The sequence below is a fragment of the Notolepis coatsorum genome, assembly GCF_963971535.1.
Source record: "Notolepis coatsorum genome assembly, chromosome: 1".
NCBI lineage: Eukaryota > Metazoa > Chordata > Actinopteri > Aulopiformes > Paralepididae > Notolepis > Notolepis coatsorum.
In genome coordinates, this window is record NC_140165.1 from 214,492,317 (window position 1) to 214,511,799 (window position 19,483).

The 19,483-nt window shown below is 42.8% G+C and overlaps 1 protein-coding gene across 3 annotated transcripts in view; it reads left to right on the forward strand.

Moving 5' to 3' along the window:
- LOC311235461 (clathrin heavy chain 1) overlaps positions 1-19,483 on the forward strand; it is a 62,389-nt gene that overhangs the window by 19,542 nt on the left and 23,364 nt on the right. For all 3 annotated transcript variants that reach the window (XM_084322922.1, XM_084322924.1, XM_084322923.1), the window contains exons 8-18: positions 109-309; positions 1,702-1,854; positions 3,574-3,696; positions 5,376-5,513; positions 6,402-6,566; positions 9,732-9,912; positions 10,566-10,729; positions 11,074-11,199; positions 14,510-14,652; positions 18,448-18,682; positions 19,273-19,395. In XM_084322922.1, the coding sequence (XP_084179048.1) occupies positions 109-309; positions 1,702-1,854; positions 3,574-3,696; positions 5,376-5,513; positions 6,402-6,566; positions 9,732-9,912; positions 10,566-10,729; positions 11,074-11,199; positions 14,510-14,652; positions 18,448-18,682; positions 19,273-19,395 (1,752 nt within the window). The remainder of the gene's footprint in view (positions 1-108; positions 310-1,701; positions 1,855-3,573; positions 3,697-5,375; positions 5,514-6,401; positions 6,567-9,731; positions 9,913-10,565; positions 10,730-11,073; positions 11,200-14,509; positions 14,653-18,447; positions 18,683-19,272; positions 19,396-19,483) is intronic.

The window sequence follows — 19,483 nt, forward strand, 5'->3', positions numbered from 1 at the left end:
GAAACTTGAAATATTATTATTGCTCATGTAGAACACTTCAACTATTCTCACTCACCCTCCTTTCTCTCTCCCTCTTTTCCTCTTATTTCCCATCTCTTTTCCATCCAGGGTATCTTACGGACCCCAGACACCATCCGTCGGTTCCAGAGTGTGCCGGCCCAGCCGGGCCAGACGTCTCCCCTGCTGCAGTACTTTGGCATCCTGCTGGATCAGGGCCAGCTCAACAAGTTTGAGTCTCTGGAGCTGTGCCGGCCCGTCCTCCAGCAGGGACGCAAGCAGCTGCTGGAGAAGTGGCTCAAAGAGGACAAGGCAAGTGTGCAGAGTAGGGATGCACTGCTACTGAGACTGATATCAGTACGATACCAGGCTCAAACAGGTCTGAAACCAGGCTCAAACAGGTCTGATACCAGGCTCAAACAGGTCTGATACCAGGCTCAAACAGGTCTGAAACCAGGCTCAAACAGGTCTGATACCAGGCTCAAACAGGTCTGAAACCAGGCTCAAACGGGTCTGAAACCAGGCTCAAACAGGTCTGATACCAGGCTCAAACAGGTCTGATGCAGGCTAAAACGGGTCTGATACCAGGCTCAAACAGGTCTGAAACCAGGCTCAAACAGGTCTCATACCAGGCTAAAACAGGTCTGATACCAGGCTCAAACAGGTCTGATGCAGGCTAAAACGGGTCTGATACCAGGCTCAAACAGGTCTGAAACCAGGCTCAAACAGGTATCATACCAGGCTAAAACAGGTCTGATACCAGGCTAAAACAGGTCTGATACCAGGCTCAAACAGGTCTGATACCAGGCTCAAACAGGTCTGATACCAGGCTAAAACAGGTTTGATACCAGGCTAAAACAGGTCTGATGCAGGCTATCTGTATTGGAGAATTGCCTCGATACTAAAACCAGATACCAGGAAACATGTCTTAACATGCCAGAAATCAAAGCAAAGTGATTTTATTTGATACATATTAGATCACTCTAATAGAGAGAATTTGATTTTATCTCAATAATTTCTGTCTAATTACCCCAAATTGCAAGTCCGTATTCCGTGTTGGTCGGTACTTAAAGCTTAGGACTCTCAATCGGTATCAGCAGTGGAAAAAAGTGCTATCTGTCCATTCCTAGGCAAGGTTCTATCTTTGGTATTGATGTTCTTTGTAACTTTGTAAAGTGACTCTACCTAGATGATGATTTCATGTTGCAACATTTTGTTAGCTTGGGTTTGACCTCGATTCCACAGTGCTAGTCATGCCTCTTGTTTCAGCCTAGCTGCATCTCATGATTCTTTAATCAGTCTGTCCACGAAGACGTCTTGACAATGAGTCTTGAGATGTCGTCTCAAGTTAGCTTGTGTGATCCGTCTCTCAGTGTTGGGGAGTAGTTAACTACATCAAGTTCAATTACTAGTTTAACTACATTTCTACATTAAAATCGTAGTCGTTTGTTAAATGGTTAAATACTTTAGGTCATGTAGTTAATTACAAACAACATATTTTTCTGATGACATGACCTCCCACGACTCGGATTGTGATAATTTACTGCAATGTAGTTTGGATGTAGTTGTACTTTTTAAAAGAAGTGTCCATTGACAAACAAAAGTAGTTTTAAGAATTTGTTGAACTTCTTTCATTGTGATGTAGACAGTAATTTGATAAACTAGAAGTTTTAGATGTAGTCTGATGTGTCCATGTGTCTGTAGCTGGAGTGCTCGGAGGAGCTCGGGGACCTTGTGAAGTCGGTGGATCCCACTTTGGCCCTCAGCGTCTACCTTAGAGCTAACGTCCCCAACAAGGTGATCCAGTGCTTCGCAGAGACAGGACAGTTCCAGAAGATCGTCCTCTATGCCAAAAAGGTTTGTATGGATGTTAATAATCATTTGGTATTCTTGTGTTAGTGTTTTGGCGAATCTTAATTAAACTATGATATTGTGGTGGTACACATTTCTTTTGTTTTAAAGGGGAACTATTTTGCTATTCTTTTCACTATTTGGGCAATTTTACACAATTCCTGTGAGTCTTGTAAGTTTTTTTTTCAATAAAATTCATTGTTATGTATTTTTAATCAAGTACTTTGGTGGACCACTTTCTGCCCATACTCGCAATGCACTTTGAGTGATAGTCACCCACCTGCACTGGCAGATACCTTTGGGAGAGAGAGAGCGAGAGAGAGATAGAGATGGAGAGAGAGGGACGGGAGCACGGAGCGTGCGGTGGCTCGAGTCGCAAATGTGTGTGGAAAAGCAGGGGCAGAACAGGGCGGCTAAGTGGCGCAGTGGGCAAGGCGCTCGCCACTAATGCAGGAGATGCTGGGTTCGAGCCCAGCTCTCGGCATTGCTACCAGCTTGGCTGGTCGTTCATACTAATACAATTGGCAGTATTAGGGGGTGGGTAGCTGGTGGGTGGGGATCGGACGTTGTGGACAGCGACTCCTACAGGTCGGTTGGTGCGCCTGCGCAGCAGAATCAGGAAGCAACAAGGGCGGCGTGTCCCTCCCACACAGACCCTCGCCGCTGAGAGATCGCGCTGTTCAGGTGAAAAGATGCGGCAGCTGCCTCCTCATGTACCGGAGGGGACACGTGATGCAAGGCTTGGTCCACATTGCAGCCGACCTGTGGGAGGCATGGCCTAACGGCGTTCGAGACAGGGGAGGGTAGAATTGGACAATACGAAATTGGGATGGGAGAAAAATAGAAAATGGGAGAAAAAAGTGGATAAAAAAAAATAAAAAAGCAGGGGCAGAGAGGGGAGATCGCTCCGAGACTCTCACCGTAAAAGAGAGAGAGACGGATAGAGATTTTTCGCACACACTCGCGGCTCCAGCCGCTGCGCACTCTGTGCTCTCGTCTCTCTGTCTGTCTCTCTCCCTCAACGTTACGCTAACTCCTCCAATCACAATTAAGCATTCTTACATGTCACAGATTGATGTAAATTCAGAATGGCGTGGTTTAGTGGGGGAGGATCTTGTATCGGCTGAACTGGAGGAATGGGACTGAATGAGAATTTCACATCTAGTCAGTGTTGGTACAACCCCACATTGCTAGAAAACAATGCAAACCACTGGGAAAGGCTGTTTATAAGATAGTGGACCTTTTAAGTTCATGACATTTTTTACAAAAGATTCTCACAAACTTTGATCTGAAATATTTAAAAGAATAATATATTTAGAAATATTTACAAGATCCAGTAATAAGACAACAAATTATGAACATTTCTTAATATTTCTCATATCAACACATGGCAACCGTTGTTTGCACATAACAACCATTATCTCTTCCAGCATGGAGGACAAATGGGCATTCTAAACTTTCTGTGAAAGACCTCTATTGAATCTTTTTTGAAAATTTTTCTTGTTTATCTGTAATGCTGGAAGGAAACTAGTGCATTTATAGTATATTTGTTAATGTAATTGACCTATCTCAAACCCCACCCTTTTTCTTGATCCGGGGTGGGGGGCAGGGTTCGATATAGGTAAATTGGGAAGCCACAGATACAGGAAGTGAATATTTGGTAATGGGTCCGTTACGGCCAATGAGTGGACTAAGAGTAATATGATGGATCTATCCCCTATGTAGGTGGGCTACACTCCAGACTGGATCTTCCTCCTGCGGAATGTGATGCGGATCAGCCCAGAGCAGGGCTTGCAGTTCTCCCAGATGCTGGTCCAGGATGAGGAGCCACTGGCTGACATCACACAGGTCAGATCACCAGAATAGGCTGCAGATATAGTCGTCATAGACGTCCTGCTTCTTAAATGTCCTGTGTTTACTGTATGTATTGTAGGGATGTGCATGATTAAATTACTACAAGTTTTAAACATCCCGACACCTGCTAGTCGGCACCGTAAATATTGGTTGGTTAAACAATGTTTATAAAACCACCAGTCAAATGTGTGAAAACACCTGTATATTTAGATTTGCGCTCTTGAACGCATCCCTGGCTCCTAGCAGCTGGCAACGTGCTAGGAGCTGCTTTTGTTGTTAGCAACGTGCTAACCGCTGTGCTACTACTTATCAACATCTGAGAAGCACCATTGGAAAATACTTGAGAGTCCGCTGTTTAACTTACATGGCAAGATTCAGCAGAGATACACTGTCGTCTAATATCAGCCACACTTCTTAAATGTTCTGTGTTGCTCCAACACCAAGTGGTTTTATGTTATTATGTTAGTCTCTTCCTCAATGGTAGTTATGTTAGTGTATTATATTCCTCAATGGTAATAACTGTGCATTTACCAGTAAGAATTGATTCAAGTAATGACAACAATAATAATAATAATAATAATAATAATAATAATAATAATAATAATAATAATAATAATAATAATAATAATAATAATAATAATAATAATAATAATAATAATAATAATAATAATAATAATAATAATAATAATAATAATAGGGGGTGACAGTGGCTCAGAAGGTAGAGTGGTCGTCTGGTAATCGGAAGGTTCTCGGTTCAATTCTGTTTTTTCCCGACAGTGTGTCGAAGTATCCTTGAACAAGACACTTAACGGAACGTAAACCAAATGCGTCCACATTTTTATAGGATTCTATCACATTTTCATAACAATAGCACCCTGCGCCGTTTTCATTGAGGTTTCTTACAAATTAACGATGCTCTGTTGTCCTTTATATGCCGATTATCATTAGAATCTTAAATTGTACCATATGTCCCCCTTTAGACGGCATATGTAACTCTACCAGCGCACTTCTGTTAAGATAATTAGTTTACCATTCGCGGTCGCTATACCGAGGTCGCAGTAATAGTTTACCGCTGTTCAGATCACGTCGAAGAATATAGACACATCCCAGTGACCTGCGACCTGTGCTAACGCTCTTGGGAAATGCAGTGTTGTAGTTTTCAACATTTTCACCTTTTAATTTTAAACCAATGCTGACAACAGAAAGTGTTGTCTAATCGTCACCTTGAGAGCCACTTCCGTATACAGCGTCGCCCCAAACCCATTCTAGAGATTCCCACTTTTTACTGGGAGTGGGGCGTGGCCGTATTTGGTCCCAGACAATAAGAGTGGCTGCAATTGGTCACCGTGACGTTACCCCTAACTGCTCCTGATACAAAAAAGTTGCCACCTTGCATGGTTGCCTCCGCCGTCAGTGTGTGAAAACTGTGAATCAATAGGTGAATGTGAGGCAAGAGTTGTGAAGCGCTTTGGATAAAAGCACCATACAAATGCAGTCCATTTACCATTTAATAATTATAATAATCAACATTATTATGCCTGGACATTGTTTCCCTATTTTTATATAATTATATTAATCTAAATGTTCCTGTGTAAGTTATTTTCAAACGGAGGAAAATGTTTGCCCACTGCTGTTGCTGCTAAATGTCTCTGTTGTCTTTTGTGTCTCTGCAGATTGTGGACGTATTTATGGAGTACAACCTGATCCAGCAGTGTACGTCCTTCCTGCTGGACGCCCTGAAGAACAACAGGCCCGTGGAGGGACCGCTGCAGACACGCCTGCTGGAGATGAACCTGGTCCACGCCCCCCAGGTAGACACACACACACACACACACACACACACACACACACACACACACACACACACACACGCACACACAGAATTCCATTTGGGGAAGTTGTCAGTTTGCATACATGTCCACATTCACGGCCCCCAGGAGGACCAGCAGCCACGTAGGCAGAAGCTAACGGGGATCCAAATAAACTATTTCATCAGATCGCTCGGGTCGTTGGGTTTAGCCTTTCTGAAGGCAGCCCTGAAGCAGGAAGAGATAGTGTCTCGTTGGAGGACATGTTGACAAGGACACGCAGGTTTCTGAACATGAGACCCTCTATTTATGTGACAGTTTAACAAGCAGGCCGTTGCACCGTTCATCTCTCCAGCACACATTTAGCTGATGAGACGTCCTCGACATGCAGCGTGTTCAGGCCACCAGCACTTCATTATTCCCTCAGCCTTTATTACACAGGCGAGGTTGGGTTGTATTTCACACCGGCACTAGGGCTGTCATGATTTCATTGAATAATTAGATTACACATTTCTATTTATTTATTTATTTATTTATTTATTTATTTTTAAATTAATATTTATTTCATACAAATGTTTATATTTCTATATCAAAAGAAGACCAAGGAAATGTGTTTTGGTACTGTATAATAAAAGAAAAAATATATATAAAAAAAAATAATAATAATAATTGCAATGAAGGATTTTTAGAAACTGTTCTTGCAAATGTCTTTAAATTCAATAAATCATCAGTACTCGACAGAATGCTCGATTTACCAAATTAGTCATTAGTGACAGCGCTATAAAGCACCTTATTGCTTTCCCCCAAAAGCCTAATTTCCTTGAGCCATCTGCCGCTGAGTCACGGTCACCAGCTAAGAGTTTTCCTGTCCCATTGGTCAATGCTTTCCAGGTTGCCGATGCCATCCTGGGCAACCAGATGTTCACCCACTATGACCGCCCCCACGTGGCCCAGCTGTGTGAGAAGGCCGGCCTCCTGCAGAGGGCACTGGAGCACTACACCGACCTGTACGACATCAAGCGGGCTGTGGTCCACACGCACCTGCTCAACCCCGAGGTACAAGCGCTAGCTGTACGAGAGCTATGAGTACGAGCGCTAGCAGTACAAGAGCTAGGAGTACAAGTGCTAGGAGTATGAGAGCTAGCAGTACAAGAGCTAGGAGTACAAGCGCTAGCAGTACGAGAGCTAGGAGTACGAGCACTAGCAGTACGAGCGCTAGGAGTAGGAGCTAGGAATTGATAGAATAGCCCTGTTTTTCAATGTGTACATAATGTAAATATCTGTCAATGACAGCAGACATCTCCTCTGAAACTCAGGCTTCATGCTGGGGAGCAGACAGGGAAGAAATATTGTTAGAACTCTCCATAAGCAGAGCAGGCAGAGTGCTGGAGATGGGGGAGTAGCAGCCAGCCACACCGAGGCCGTATCAACAAAGATAGTGGGTCGGCTAGGGATGGGAGTTACTATCAACAGAGAACGTAGACGGAGACCTCAGGAGCTAGAGGGTGGGGGAAGGGAAGCTGACGCGTGGCCCCACCCTCCGGTTGCCACGAGCTAGCTTCGGCTAACGGGGAAGGCTTTTTGGATAACACTAGGCCGCGACAACCTCCATCGGACTAATAGCAGAAGAGACGTTAGAATAATGAATTAAGACTTTTTCAAGGACCTTTCAGAACGGTTTTTCCATCTTGTACAGAGTATGTTTATGAGAATAAACATAACATCCAGGAGAGGTATCCTGTTTCCAGTGTCTCGTTAATTCTTTTTGAGACTAATGTATCAACGGGGCAGGAGAGAGGGTATCAGTCAGTACGATAAGAAAGAGATAAACACAATGCAGAAACTTCACGGAACCACAGGTGACGAGGTGATTACTGGCTACAAGTGCTAGCAGTACGAGAGCTAGGAGTATGAGCGCTAGGATTACGAGAGCTAGCAGTACAAGAGCTAGGAGTACGAGTGCTAGGAGTACAAGAGCTAGCAGTACGAGAGCTAGCAGTACGAGCGCTAGCAGTACAAGAGCTAGCAGTACGAGCGCTAGCAGTACAAGAGCTAGGAGTATGAACGCTAGGAGTACGAGAGCTAGAAGTACGTTTTAATGAAGTGTCATTATTATCGTTTGACATGGGGACGATATAGTTTCTTATCTGCAGTGGTGGAAAGTAACTAAGTATTTTGGATAAAAGCGTCAGCCAAATGACTAAATGTAAATGTATTGTAAGTACAATTTCGCGCTACTTGTACTTTATGTATGTACTTCATTTTATGGAACTTTATACCTTTACTCCACTACATTTCAAGGGAAATATTGTACTTTTTACTTATTTATCTGAACCCATCAGTTACTAGTAGGTAGGCCTGCCACGATAACACATTTTGCTGGGCGATTAATTGCCCCCGAAAATATCGCGATAAGCGATATTATTGCGACCGGTTAGAGAATTTTTTTTTGAGAAATGTATTTCCCAAAACTTTTATTTTGAAGCCCACCGCTCCGTCTTTTCCGGTTTTAGACTTTTATTTTGAAGCCCACCGACCGGAGCGGAAGTATTGTTGTTATTATCCTAGCAGCATCTCGTCCGGTTCTGTGTTTTTGAGCTAATGATAAAACAAATGTTGAGATTGTTGGTGAGCAACTAACTTTAGGTTAGTTTTAACGTTAGCTACTAACGTTAGATGCAGCTACTACAGGCAATCAACGATGAGGAGGAAGCGTCAAAGCCGTATAGAATAGAATAGCCCTGTGGTGCGTAGGCACGGGAGCGCAACTCGATTACCTGTTATAATAAATGTATTCATGTTTAACTTGTCCCCGTGTCCAGTCCTTTGACTAGTCCCACCCGTTCATTGTAAACAATGATGCATGTAATTGTATTAACGTTATTCTGTGTTGTAGCTATGCTATACGTTGTATTTCGTCTAATGTTGTTGGCATTGAATGAGCATCAACACTTGATCTTTAATCTTTATTTAGCAGTCCAGTTTCTCCGGGCAGTAGCGAGTAACTACTTGGGTCTAAAAATAGCTAACGTTACACTACAAAGAACGCTATTTGGTTAAAAGGAGCAACACTATTGAGAAATGTAGTTAAGCTATATGTGGCGTTGCTAGTGCCCCACGGAGCTCCCGTGCTGTGCTCTGTAGTAAGGCCAGCGGCCCCCCACACGGAGTGACTGACGAGGGGTACTGGACTGGTTCCGCCTCATTAAAACAAACGCGCAAATAGCAATTAATCGCGCCCGTCAAAATCATTGCATTCATTTTAATTATCGCGGCAATTAATCGATTTATTGCTTATCGCGGCAGGCCTACTAGTAGGGATGTCCGATATTATCGGCCGATATCGGCATTAAAATGTGATATCGGAAAATATCTATCGGTTTTCAAAAAGATTTTTTTTTTTTTTTTTAACATTTCTATAACCTTTATTTACCCAGGCAAGCAAGTAAGAACAAATTCTGATTTTATTTATTGTCAAAAGTATGCATAATGTTGTGTTAATTCCACAACAAGAGATATGTAATGTTAATTACCTGAAATTATTCAGTTTTTTGGGGGGGGAAACCCTGCATATATCGGTATCTGTTGATAGCGGTTGATATCGGTATCGGAAATTAAGAGTTGGACAATATCGGTATATCGGTATCGGTAAAAAAGCCAATATCGAGCATCCCTAGATACTAGTTACTTTGTAGAAAAGGATTTTGCATAGAAAACACAATATACCCGTATTAAACATTTAAAATATATGAAGATTATATACTTCCACATTTGAAGCCTGTCAACTTCAAGAGGACGTAATCAGAGCAGCATAATTGGACCACATACCACTTTAACATAACCTATAAAGGTCAATGGATACACAAACGTCATGTAGAATGTGTACTTTTACTTTAGATACGTAAGTACATTCAATAGCAAATACTTCTCTACTTTTACTTAAGGATTTTTACTTTTACCACTCATTTATCTCAGTATTACTACTTTTACTTAAGTAAAGGAACTGTGTACTTCTTCCACCACTGCTAAAACTCCACATATCACTAAGTAGGAGGATCACATTATTTTAGTGTGCTTTTGGAATCGTTGTGTTTACTCAATTCCGTACCACTGAACCACATATTGACTAGTACTGTACTGGCTCATTTGATAAATGGCTGTTGTTGTTGTTTTGTGGCGTCTTCGTGGTGGTGACCGTATTGCTTCTTCTCCCTCGCTCAGTGGCTGGTGAACTTCTTTGGCTCGCTGTCGGTGGAGGACTCCCTGGAGTGTCTGAGGGCCATGCTGTCCGCCAACATCCGTCAGAACCTGCAGATCTGTGTCCAGGTGGCCTCCAAGTACCACGAGCAGCTCTCCACGCAGTCTCTCACTGAGCTCTTTGAGTCCTTCAAGAGTTTTGAGGGTAAGTTGTTGATTTGTATAATGTTCGATTCCAGGGTGTTTCGTAAAGCGATGTTCATATTCGCATGAAAGGCGGTTCTTATCCTTTCTTCACTTCCTTTCTCGTTATTAGCCTTAGATTATGAATAAGATTGATGCTCAACGTGTGGTCCACTAGGGGTACTAGGGAATGGGAGGATTGGAGACTAGTTTATTTTCAAGTTGACTGGTTGAAATAATGTATAGGAATAACTATCCTGATCGTACAAGGTTTCACACTCCACTGTTATCTCCCCACCTACACTAGTTCAAGTTCAAGTTCTTTATTTGAAGCATCAATTAGTTGATTTCATCAACAAATCTGTAAAACTAGTTTTCCACATGCAATTATGCAGAACGACCTCTTTAAATCTATTTTATACCAGAGACATGCTTATAATATTTCTAGAAATAACTAATTCAGTACGGGGATAAGCATACAAATCTATTTAATTGACTAAGACCAAACCAACCGATTATTCGACTACGTGGCACCAGTCCTATTCCCTAGTAGTTTTATTTATTTAAATTTGTATTCATTTATTTGCTTGGCTGTTTGCCTCTAGGCCTGTTCTACTTCTTGGGTTCTGTTTGCCTCTAGGTCTGTTCTACTTCTTGGGTTCTGTTTGCCTCTAGGTCTGTTCTACTTCTTGGGTTCCATTGTGAACTTCAGCCAGGATCCTGAGGTCCACTTCAAGTACATCCAGGCTGCCTGCAAGACGGGCCAGATCAAAGAGGTGGAGAGGATCTGCCGCGAGAGCAACTGCTACGACCCCGAACGGGTCAAGAACTTCCTCAAGGTGTGGAATATATCTGCTGCCACGTTTCAATTGACCTATCTCAAACCTTGCCCTCTTTTCTTGATCCTCCAATCACAACTGTTGAAGCCACAACCATGATTGGAGGATCAAGTAAAGTAATTTTTTTAGATAGTGGTGGGGGGGGGGGGGGGGGGGGGGTCCCTTAACTCTGCGCTCGTGCTGCAGAGGGGAATTTGATTCTCTGTAAAATCAAATCATATGCAGTAAGCGGATGAACGGTTAACCTTCATGGGTGAATGAATAGAAGTAATTGAATAGGCCACCAAAGTATCCAGTAAAGCTGATTCTATTGGCCAATATCGGTGTCTGTTTTCTCCTCACAGGAAGCCAAGCTGACAGACCAGCTGCCTCTGATCATCGTGTGTGACCGCTTCGATTTCGTCCACGACCTGGTCCTGTATCTCTACCGCAACAGCCTGCAGAAGTACATTGAGATCTATGTGCAGAAGGTATATACTGTATACTATCGTTTACTAGCTTTGGGTGTTACTTGGAAAGAGTACTCACAATATGTCCTAAAGGAAACTTTTACACAACATATTGACGGTACAAAAGAAAAATGCAATGAATGACATGGAATGAACAAATGTGTAGCACACTACATGTTACCTAAAACGTTTTGTCTTTATAAGAGACACTTTGGAATAACAAGCCCACGTTAGACAGAGATCGTATCCTACCAGGAACCCTCCAAGAGGAGGTAAATGAATCCTTGAAGACGTCAAACTTACCATTAAAAAGAGAGGGACATTCTATTAGGGATGTCCCAATCTGAATATTTTCTTTTTTATTATTTATTTTTAAATAAATAATGAAGGGCGGTCAGGTGGTGTAGCGGAGATTGTGCTCGTCACCAATGCAAGAGGCTGCGGTCTCGACTCCCGGAGAGTCAGCATTGCCTTGGCTCGGGCTGATCGCTATACTAACTCGTTTGGCTGAGTTAGGGGGAGGGGAGCCGTGGGTGGGTCCTGGGCGTTGTGGACAGCGACCCCTACAGTTCGGTCGGGGCGCCTGCTCAGCAAAGGTAGGATCTGGGGAGAGGTAGTGCGGCCTTCCACACGTTACACTCTCCCAGTGAGAATCTGCGCGGCCAGGCTGGCTGCACATGCGTCGGAGGAAAGCATGTGACAGTCTCCGGCCTCTCGGACCAACAGTAGGGGAAAGTGTGCAACAACCAGGAAGGGGGTTGGGAATTGGCATAACGACTAACAGTGGGATGGGGGAAAAAATCGGAAAAAGAAGGAGGGGGAAAAAGATAATAAAAAAAAAATAATAATGAAAACCATTAACACATTCACGGCCAGGGGTCGCTGTTTACCTTCTGGGTAGAACGCCAGCGCTTTGTTCAATGGGGCGCTTTGTTGACTTGCGAGTGCTTAAAGATTTTATGAAATATTATAGCTATGGATCTAATACACCCGTCGATTGTCAGTGAGTTGCTTCCAGTCAACATGCACGAAACGGATTGTTTTTTCATCCGTACATTTCCGTTTTATACCGTTTTGAATATGAGTATAGTTTGGGTGCTTCGGAGTAGGGTTGCACGGTATACCGGTATTAGTATAGTACCGCGGTACTAGAGTGTTCAGAATGATACTATACTGCATTTGGGAAAAAACGGTACTTTAAAAATAAATAAATAATTTATTAATTTATGCATGCGAATGCCTTCCTATTGGAGCACAGAATGAATGAATGAAAACTTTATTTAACAGATTGCAGAATGGGTACAATACAGTACGGCTCAATACACACAATTGTTAAAGGGGATGCAGACCTGAAAAAGACGTTTGTCTTGTTTCCATCATTTTCAATTCATATAGACATTTATGACATACACAACATACATGACATTTATGGCATATGGACATATAGGTATTTAGTACTGATACATTTGTGACATAAACGGTATTCAAATATACAGTACTGTTACCCCTAGATCCTGACAGAGTATATACATATGATGGGGAGGGGACTGTACATTGGGAGGGGGTGGGTGGGAGAGAAATATCCATACGGCGGGGAGGGAATATATACATGCGGTGGGGAGGAGACTGTCTATTAGGAGGTGGTGGGGGTTTTGGGCATTTACGGTGGCCAGTTTCGAATTGCAGCCTCCCGTAGGTGCTCTTTAAGAGCAGTTTTGAATGTGGGTAGGGCATTCACATTCCTTTACAGCTTTGGGTAGGGCGTTCCACATTGATGTGGCATAATTGCGAAACGTGTTTAGTCCCTTGTTTGAGCCGAATCTGGGTTTAACATGATTTGTTGAGTTTCCTCTGGTGTAGTGGTTGTGGTATTCACTGACCTTTGGGAAGTGGTGACGTTGCTGTCAGTGGTGACGTTGCGCTAGTTTACCGGAAGCAACCTTCTGGAATGAAGAATAACAAACTCTAGTTGAGACGGGAGCTGGCATGGCTCGTCCGGCGAGTGTTGGCATCGGTGGCATGACTACAGTACTGATAGGAGCTACTGTAGCACATAACGTTAGTTATCATAACCATCGGCAGTCGCAGTGGGGATCTTTGTTGATTGGCGTTGGCTGGCTAGCGCATTTTGCGTGGAGTGGACTCGGCTAGCGTTGGCTTGTATAGCTAGCGAGCTATGGTTCTGGTTGGGGCTGGCTGACGTTGGTCGATGGAAATCCTCGCTGCGATTGTCGATGGTTGTGGTGGCTGGCGTTGCGTGCTGCGGTGGCTCCTGTCAGTGCTGTGGTCGTGTCGTTGGTGCCAACGTTCGTTGGATGGGCTATGCTAGCTCTCGTGACTACACTTCTTACCTTGTCTCTGATGTAATGCAAGAAAAATAATCCAATTATCTGATCACCATTTGAAGTACTGGTGGCGGAGGTCCGTGCCACGTTCTCCAGCATTGCATATGAAGGAGGGGGAGGGGGGGGGGGGGGGCACCCTCGTAGATGTATCGTTGTAACGGGTTACCTCGCTGGAGTATTTGAACCCCGCCCACACGGCTCAGCTCAGCCCAGAAAAAAAATACATGGTTTCTAATGGAGTGCAATAGCGGCCACAATGCGTTAGGGGGCGGTATTGACTGTCTGCAATCGCAGACACACTCAGAACAGCATGCACAAGGTGCTTCGATGAATTATGAATGGCAATAGCGAATAAAAGAAATAACGAGTTAAAAGCGTATATATACGTGATTGGCCGGCAAGCGCTGGCTCCCAATCACGTATATATACGTGAATGGCCCCGGATGTGTTAAGGGAAAGCTGCGATGCAGGCTATTTTATTTTTTCAATTGCCAAACATATCTCACCTACACTAGATTGTTTTGACTAACTTTAATGTGCACTGTGCAGCTGTATTATCTAAGAAATACAAATATCTGTTCATAACGGTTATTTTGAGAGCCGGCTGAAATCTGCCCATTTCAGGGTTTCTGCTAAAAATGAATTTGTGTCTTCTCCACATGTCTGAGAAGATTTCAATGTCCCGGTCAAATGGGATAAATTCCAGTCAAATATTATTTGTGTTTATTGCATTGCAATAACATTATGACTGATTCTTAATACTTACTGTCAATAGAAAAAGTCACCGTTGCCATTTGTAATAATGAATGTCACATTACCTCCACTCTGTCTGTTTGGTGCTTGAGAACGTGCCGTCTCTCAGAGCAGGAGCTTCTCGTTTAGCCTCAGATTTGTATAAAAAAAAACATCTTGATCAGGACATCCTTACTTAACATGTTCAAAGACGCCATTGGTTCTGTGTTGACATGGTGACATGTTTGTTTCAGGTGAATCCCAGCCGTCTGCCAGTGGTGATCGGAGGCCTGCTGGACGTGGACTGTGCTGAGGACGTCATTAAGAACCTGATCATGGTGGTGAGGGGCCAGTTCTCTACTGACGAGCTGGTGGCTGAGGTGGAGAAGAGGAACAGGTGTGTAGACCCATCTCATTTGTTTACTAATATCAACAACTGACAGGAAATATGCCTGGGTCCAAGCTGTTCCCTAGCAACACCATTCCACTAAAAAGGTCTTGAGTATACATGAGTAATACAGAAATAATCGTAAATTGACTCCATATATAACGCTTTAATCCAAAGCTCTTTACAATTTATGCCTCACCCATTCACTCACATATTCACACACTGATGGCGGAGGCAACCATGCAAGGTGCCGGGAGTAGCCGGAATCTAACCGGAAACCTTTTGATTACCAGGTGACTGCTCTACCTCTGCACTGTCACCCCCATATGCAAAATAATATAATTCCATCTTTTTGTTTAGAAGTGGGCTATCAAGTTTTTACATGATTTTTTTTCTCTGTCCACCATCAGATGGCTTTATAAAAAAGGAATGTTTGAAAGTATTAAAGATATGCAATTTGTTTGACCACCTGGCCTTTGGGTGTAGAGTTTGACTTGTAAATGGAAATTATGTTTTTTAGTGACTCAAAATACAGGTCTTGTCTTGCTCCTGGATTTCCCAAGGGGATCAATAAAGGAATATATTATCTTATCTTATCTTACAAACATTATACATAAACAAACGTTAACAAACATACGTAAACAAACCACAGCCTCAAAAACGTTAACAAACATACGTAAACAAACCACAGCCTCAAAAAGATAATTAAAAAAACGAATGTTTAGCTTTCACACATTGTCAATCCGCAGGTGATGGGGGGGGGGGGGGTATAATAAATTACTATAGACCTGTTCGCCGTCGATGTCATGACAAATATGCGCTCGCAGAGCCGAGGCAGAAAGGAACGTAATCCTGGTCAGAACAATGGGGCAGACTACAATATATTTGCATTTGTTAGCCATGCTAGCGATCTAATTAAGCATTACATCACGCAATGGAGTGTGTTATACTAATTAGATCACGCTTAGGGGTGGTTGTTAGGCCCGACGCGCAGCAGAGGGTTGTTAGACCCCCCTAGGCGTGATCTAATTCGTATAACACACGACTTCAAGTGATGTAATGCTTTTATACAATGGCTGAATTCACCCAACCTTATTGCTATACAATAAACACACAGTAATTGAAGCATAATGGAGATTTATTCACAATCCACAGAAAAAGTAGGTCAAAAAAATAAAAGAAAGTTGCCTCCGTGTCTAGAAGCAGAGGGAGGTGCTACAAAGCATGCCATCTAACAACAAACTTCATATAAATCCCGCGATTTATTATTGTTTTGACAATGGGTCATGACAAACCAATTACATAATCCAACATATGTGTAAACAACTAACATATTCCAGTTGACTGTATCTTTTTTTAATTATTCGTTACAAATATATCCATACTTCCACACAGTGAAATCACTTCGTGTGACAGTGTCCTTTTGAAGCAGAGGGCGTGTTGAGAGTCACAGCCAGCGTGACCCAGCATTTGCCATCCTGTTCCCCCTCACAGACGTTATTAGGACAGTGACCTCTGTGCCTACTTTCTTTCACCGTTGATGAGATTATTGAAGTACATGTGTATATATCTTGTATATTGTTTTTCATGGCCTTCCCATCACAGCAGTACAAGTTGTCTGCTCCTTGTGCCTCTCTCCCCCGGACAGGGCCTCATCTACAGAAGAGCTTTTCCAAGGACAGTTATGCTCTGTGCCTACACTACGTTCTTTCACTGTGTGTATAAACGTATAACTAAAATGATCAGTATATGTTGATTGCACATGTTAAAGGGGAACTCCACTTTTTTTGGAAATTAGCTTATTTAACATCTTCCCTGGAGTTAGACAAGAAGATGCATACCTTTTTTGTCTCTGTGCGTGCATTTTAGCTTTGGGAATAGACGCTCCGTTAGCATAGCTTAGCTTCATCACTGGAAGTGAGGCAGGACAGTAGCCTTACAGTGCCTTACAGTGTATTGCAAGGTCTGACATTGACCAAACTTGATATGCATGACCTTGGTGGGCTCTAGGTCAACTCCTGAAAAGGGGGTCAATGTCAGACTTTGCAATCAAAAGTTAGGGGGCTAATAACCCTTGCCATAATTTCAGTGCGCCCCCTAACTTTTGATTGCAAGGTCTGACATTGACCCCCTTTTCAGGAGTTGACCTAGAGCCCACCAAGGTCATGCATATCAAGTTTGGTCAATGTCAGACCTTGCAATACACTGTAAGGCACTGTAAGGCTACTGTCCTGCCTCACTTCCAGTGATGAAGCTAAGCTATGCTAACGGAGCGTCTATTCCCAAAGCTAAAATGCACGCACAGAGACAAAAAAGGTATGCATCTTCTTGTCTAACTCCAGGGAAGATGTTAAATAAGCTAATTTCCAAAAAAAGTGGAGTTCCCCTTTAAATAAACTCGAAAGTATAATCAATACTTAGTATACTTGCATACTGTATACATACTCCCAAGCAGGAAGGCTTGCATCAGTATTAAGGGTGCATTATCTTTCCCTCCCCTGTGTATGACCTTGTAGCCTGCTATCACTGCTCCGGTCGGCGCCCCAGGACCCTATATACTGCTGTGTGCTGATTGGCCGCTATGACCTTATCTCGGGAGAAGAGTTGTTGCTGTCTCACTTTACAAACAGTTCGACCTCCGGTCGCGTCCGAGAATCCTAAAATGCAGCCAGCTGATTGGTGCATCAGAGGGTTAACCCTTTACTATCACACTACCGATGGTCATGGTCTCTGCACAATGCTGTACGTGTGTTTAAAACACAACGGGTGACGATTAAAATACATGTGTGATGTGTAAACATATAACCATGATTATTAGTATATGTGGTTTTTATATGCTAAAGTACATGTATATATATCTTATATATATATATATATATATGCTGTGTTACTGCTGCAGGCCACATTCCAGTGACAGTATTCAGTTTTAGTTACTTTTCTAGTTACAGTAACAAATGGAAGAAGGAGTGTTTTGATTGGGTGGGAGAATGACATCATTGTTTTCAGACCAATAATAAGTAGCTTTGAAAGTTTGAAGATATGATGCAGACTTTAGTATAAATATGAAATATCCATACATTGTGCTCTCTTCTGCTCCCCTCTCCTCTTCGGTTTCTTTCGTGACTTTTTTTTATCTCTATTTCAAAGTCGTGCGGTGTATGGGGACTTGAATATGGATGTTTTAAATGCGAGCTTTTCCCTATGATGGCGAGCACTATCTTGTCTGTTTAGATTTGAAGAGCTGGGCTGGGCTCTCCGCTCACTTTTTGTGATGATTCTTAAACTATAGAGGTTTTATTGTTCTTCAGGCGAAAGATGTTGATTTCGACTTTGATGAGTTTTTATATTCGTGCTTTATTAATTTCCTGGATTGGATCTTTTTACATAATAATTATTATAATTTTTTTACATCACTTTTCTTTATTTTTTTTTACATGTTTTGGCCTTAAATAGTTTCAAAATATCAGTCATTTCTGAAAATAAGTTACAAAAATAAAAAAAATAAAAATGCGTTTTGGAAAATAGCTCTTTATTTGATTATCATAAAAAAAGTGTTTTCTATACAGAGATATTGACATCGGTAAATATCGGTATCGGCCAGAACAGAAATATTAATATCGGTTATCTGTATCGGCCACAATTTTCACATCGGTGCATCACTAGGGAGAGGACATGCGGCAAATGTACGTCAGGGATCGGGAGACGAACCCGGGTCGACCGCGTAGGTCTGCAGCGCAGTAACGTGGTGCGCCACTCGGGTGCCCCGATCACAGTGTTTTTAAAGTGTGAGTGTGTCGTCCCCAGACTGAAGCTGCTGCTGCCCTGGCTCGAGGCTCGTATCCACGAAGGCTGCGAGGAGCCCGCTACCCACAATGCCCTGGCCAAGATCTACATCGACAGCAACAACAACCCCGAGCGCTTCCTGAGGGAGAACCCGTTCTACGACAGCCGTGTGGTGGGCAAGTACTGCGAGAAGAGAGACCCCCACCTGGCCTGCGTGGCCTATGAGAGAGGCCAGTGTGACCAGGAGCTCATTCATGTGAGTGTTTCTTCTAAAGGCAGGATCCCTGCTGTCACGGAAAACCTAGGAAAGCCATGGCATTGTGAACATTTTAAAAAGCTGTAAACGTTTACTTTTAAAGTATACTTTTAGATTTTCTTTTCTTTTAGGAAATTGCATGCAAATCTGTAAAAGAAATTATTAAATGTATTCGCTCAGTAAATTTTTTATTGTTAAGCACGGCTGCTGGTAGATCTAGCTAGTTACAGTTATGACCCATACTTGACTTGAAGTCCCAAGTGATTCTAGCTGATGAAAATATGGCCTGGGATGTTATACATCAATGCAATGGTACAATTTAATTTCACATAAGATGTGTACAAGGATCATTAAAGGTCATTAAAACTGTGTTATGGAATATTCAATTCAGTAATAATAAAAATTGTTATTGATCTATTGACCGAAGCCATTGGTTCAAGGAAAATGGATTTGGTGACTGGTTTGTACAACTGTAGCGAATTTCCTTTACCCACCGTCCGGAAACTGGTAACATTAAAGAGATTTCTTTCTTTATTTTTGTACTACCTTGCTTTTGTTTGACCCATGTTCTGTGTGTATCGGTATCGAAGGTGTGCAACGAGAACTCCCTGTTCAAGAGTCTGTCTCGCTACCTGGTGCGCCGTAAGGACCCCGAGCTGTGGGCCAGCGTGCTGCTGGAGAGCAACCCCTACAGGAGGCCCCTCATCGACCAGGTAGGACGCCACCTCTCCCTCTTGGCCTTAGTTAGCCCGTCTACATTTTGATCCCTGTGTCCTTCACTCCAACAGAAGGCTGCTTTCA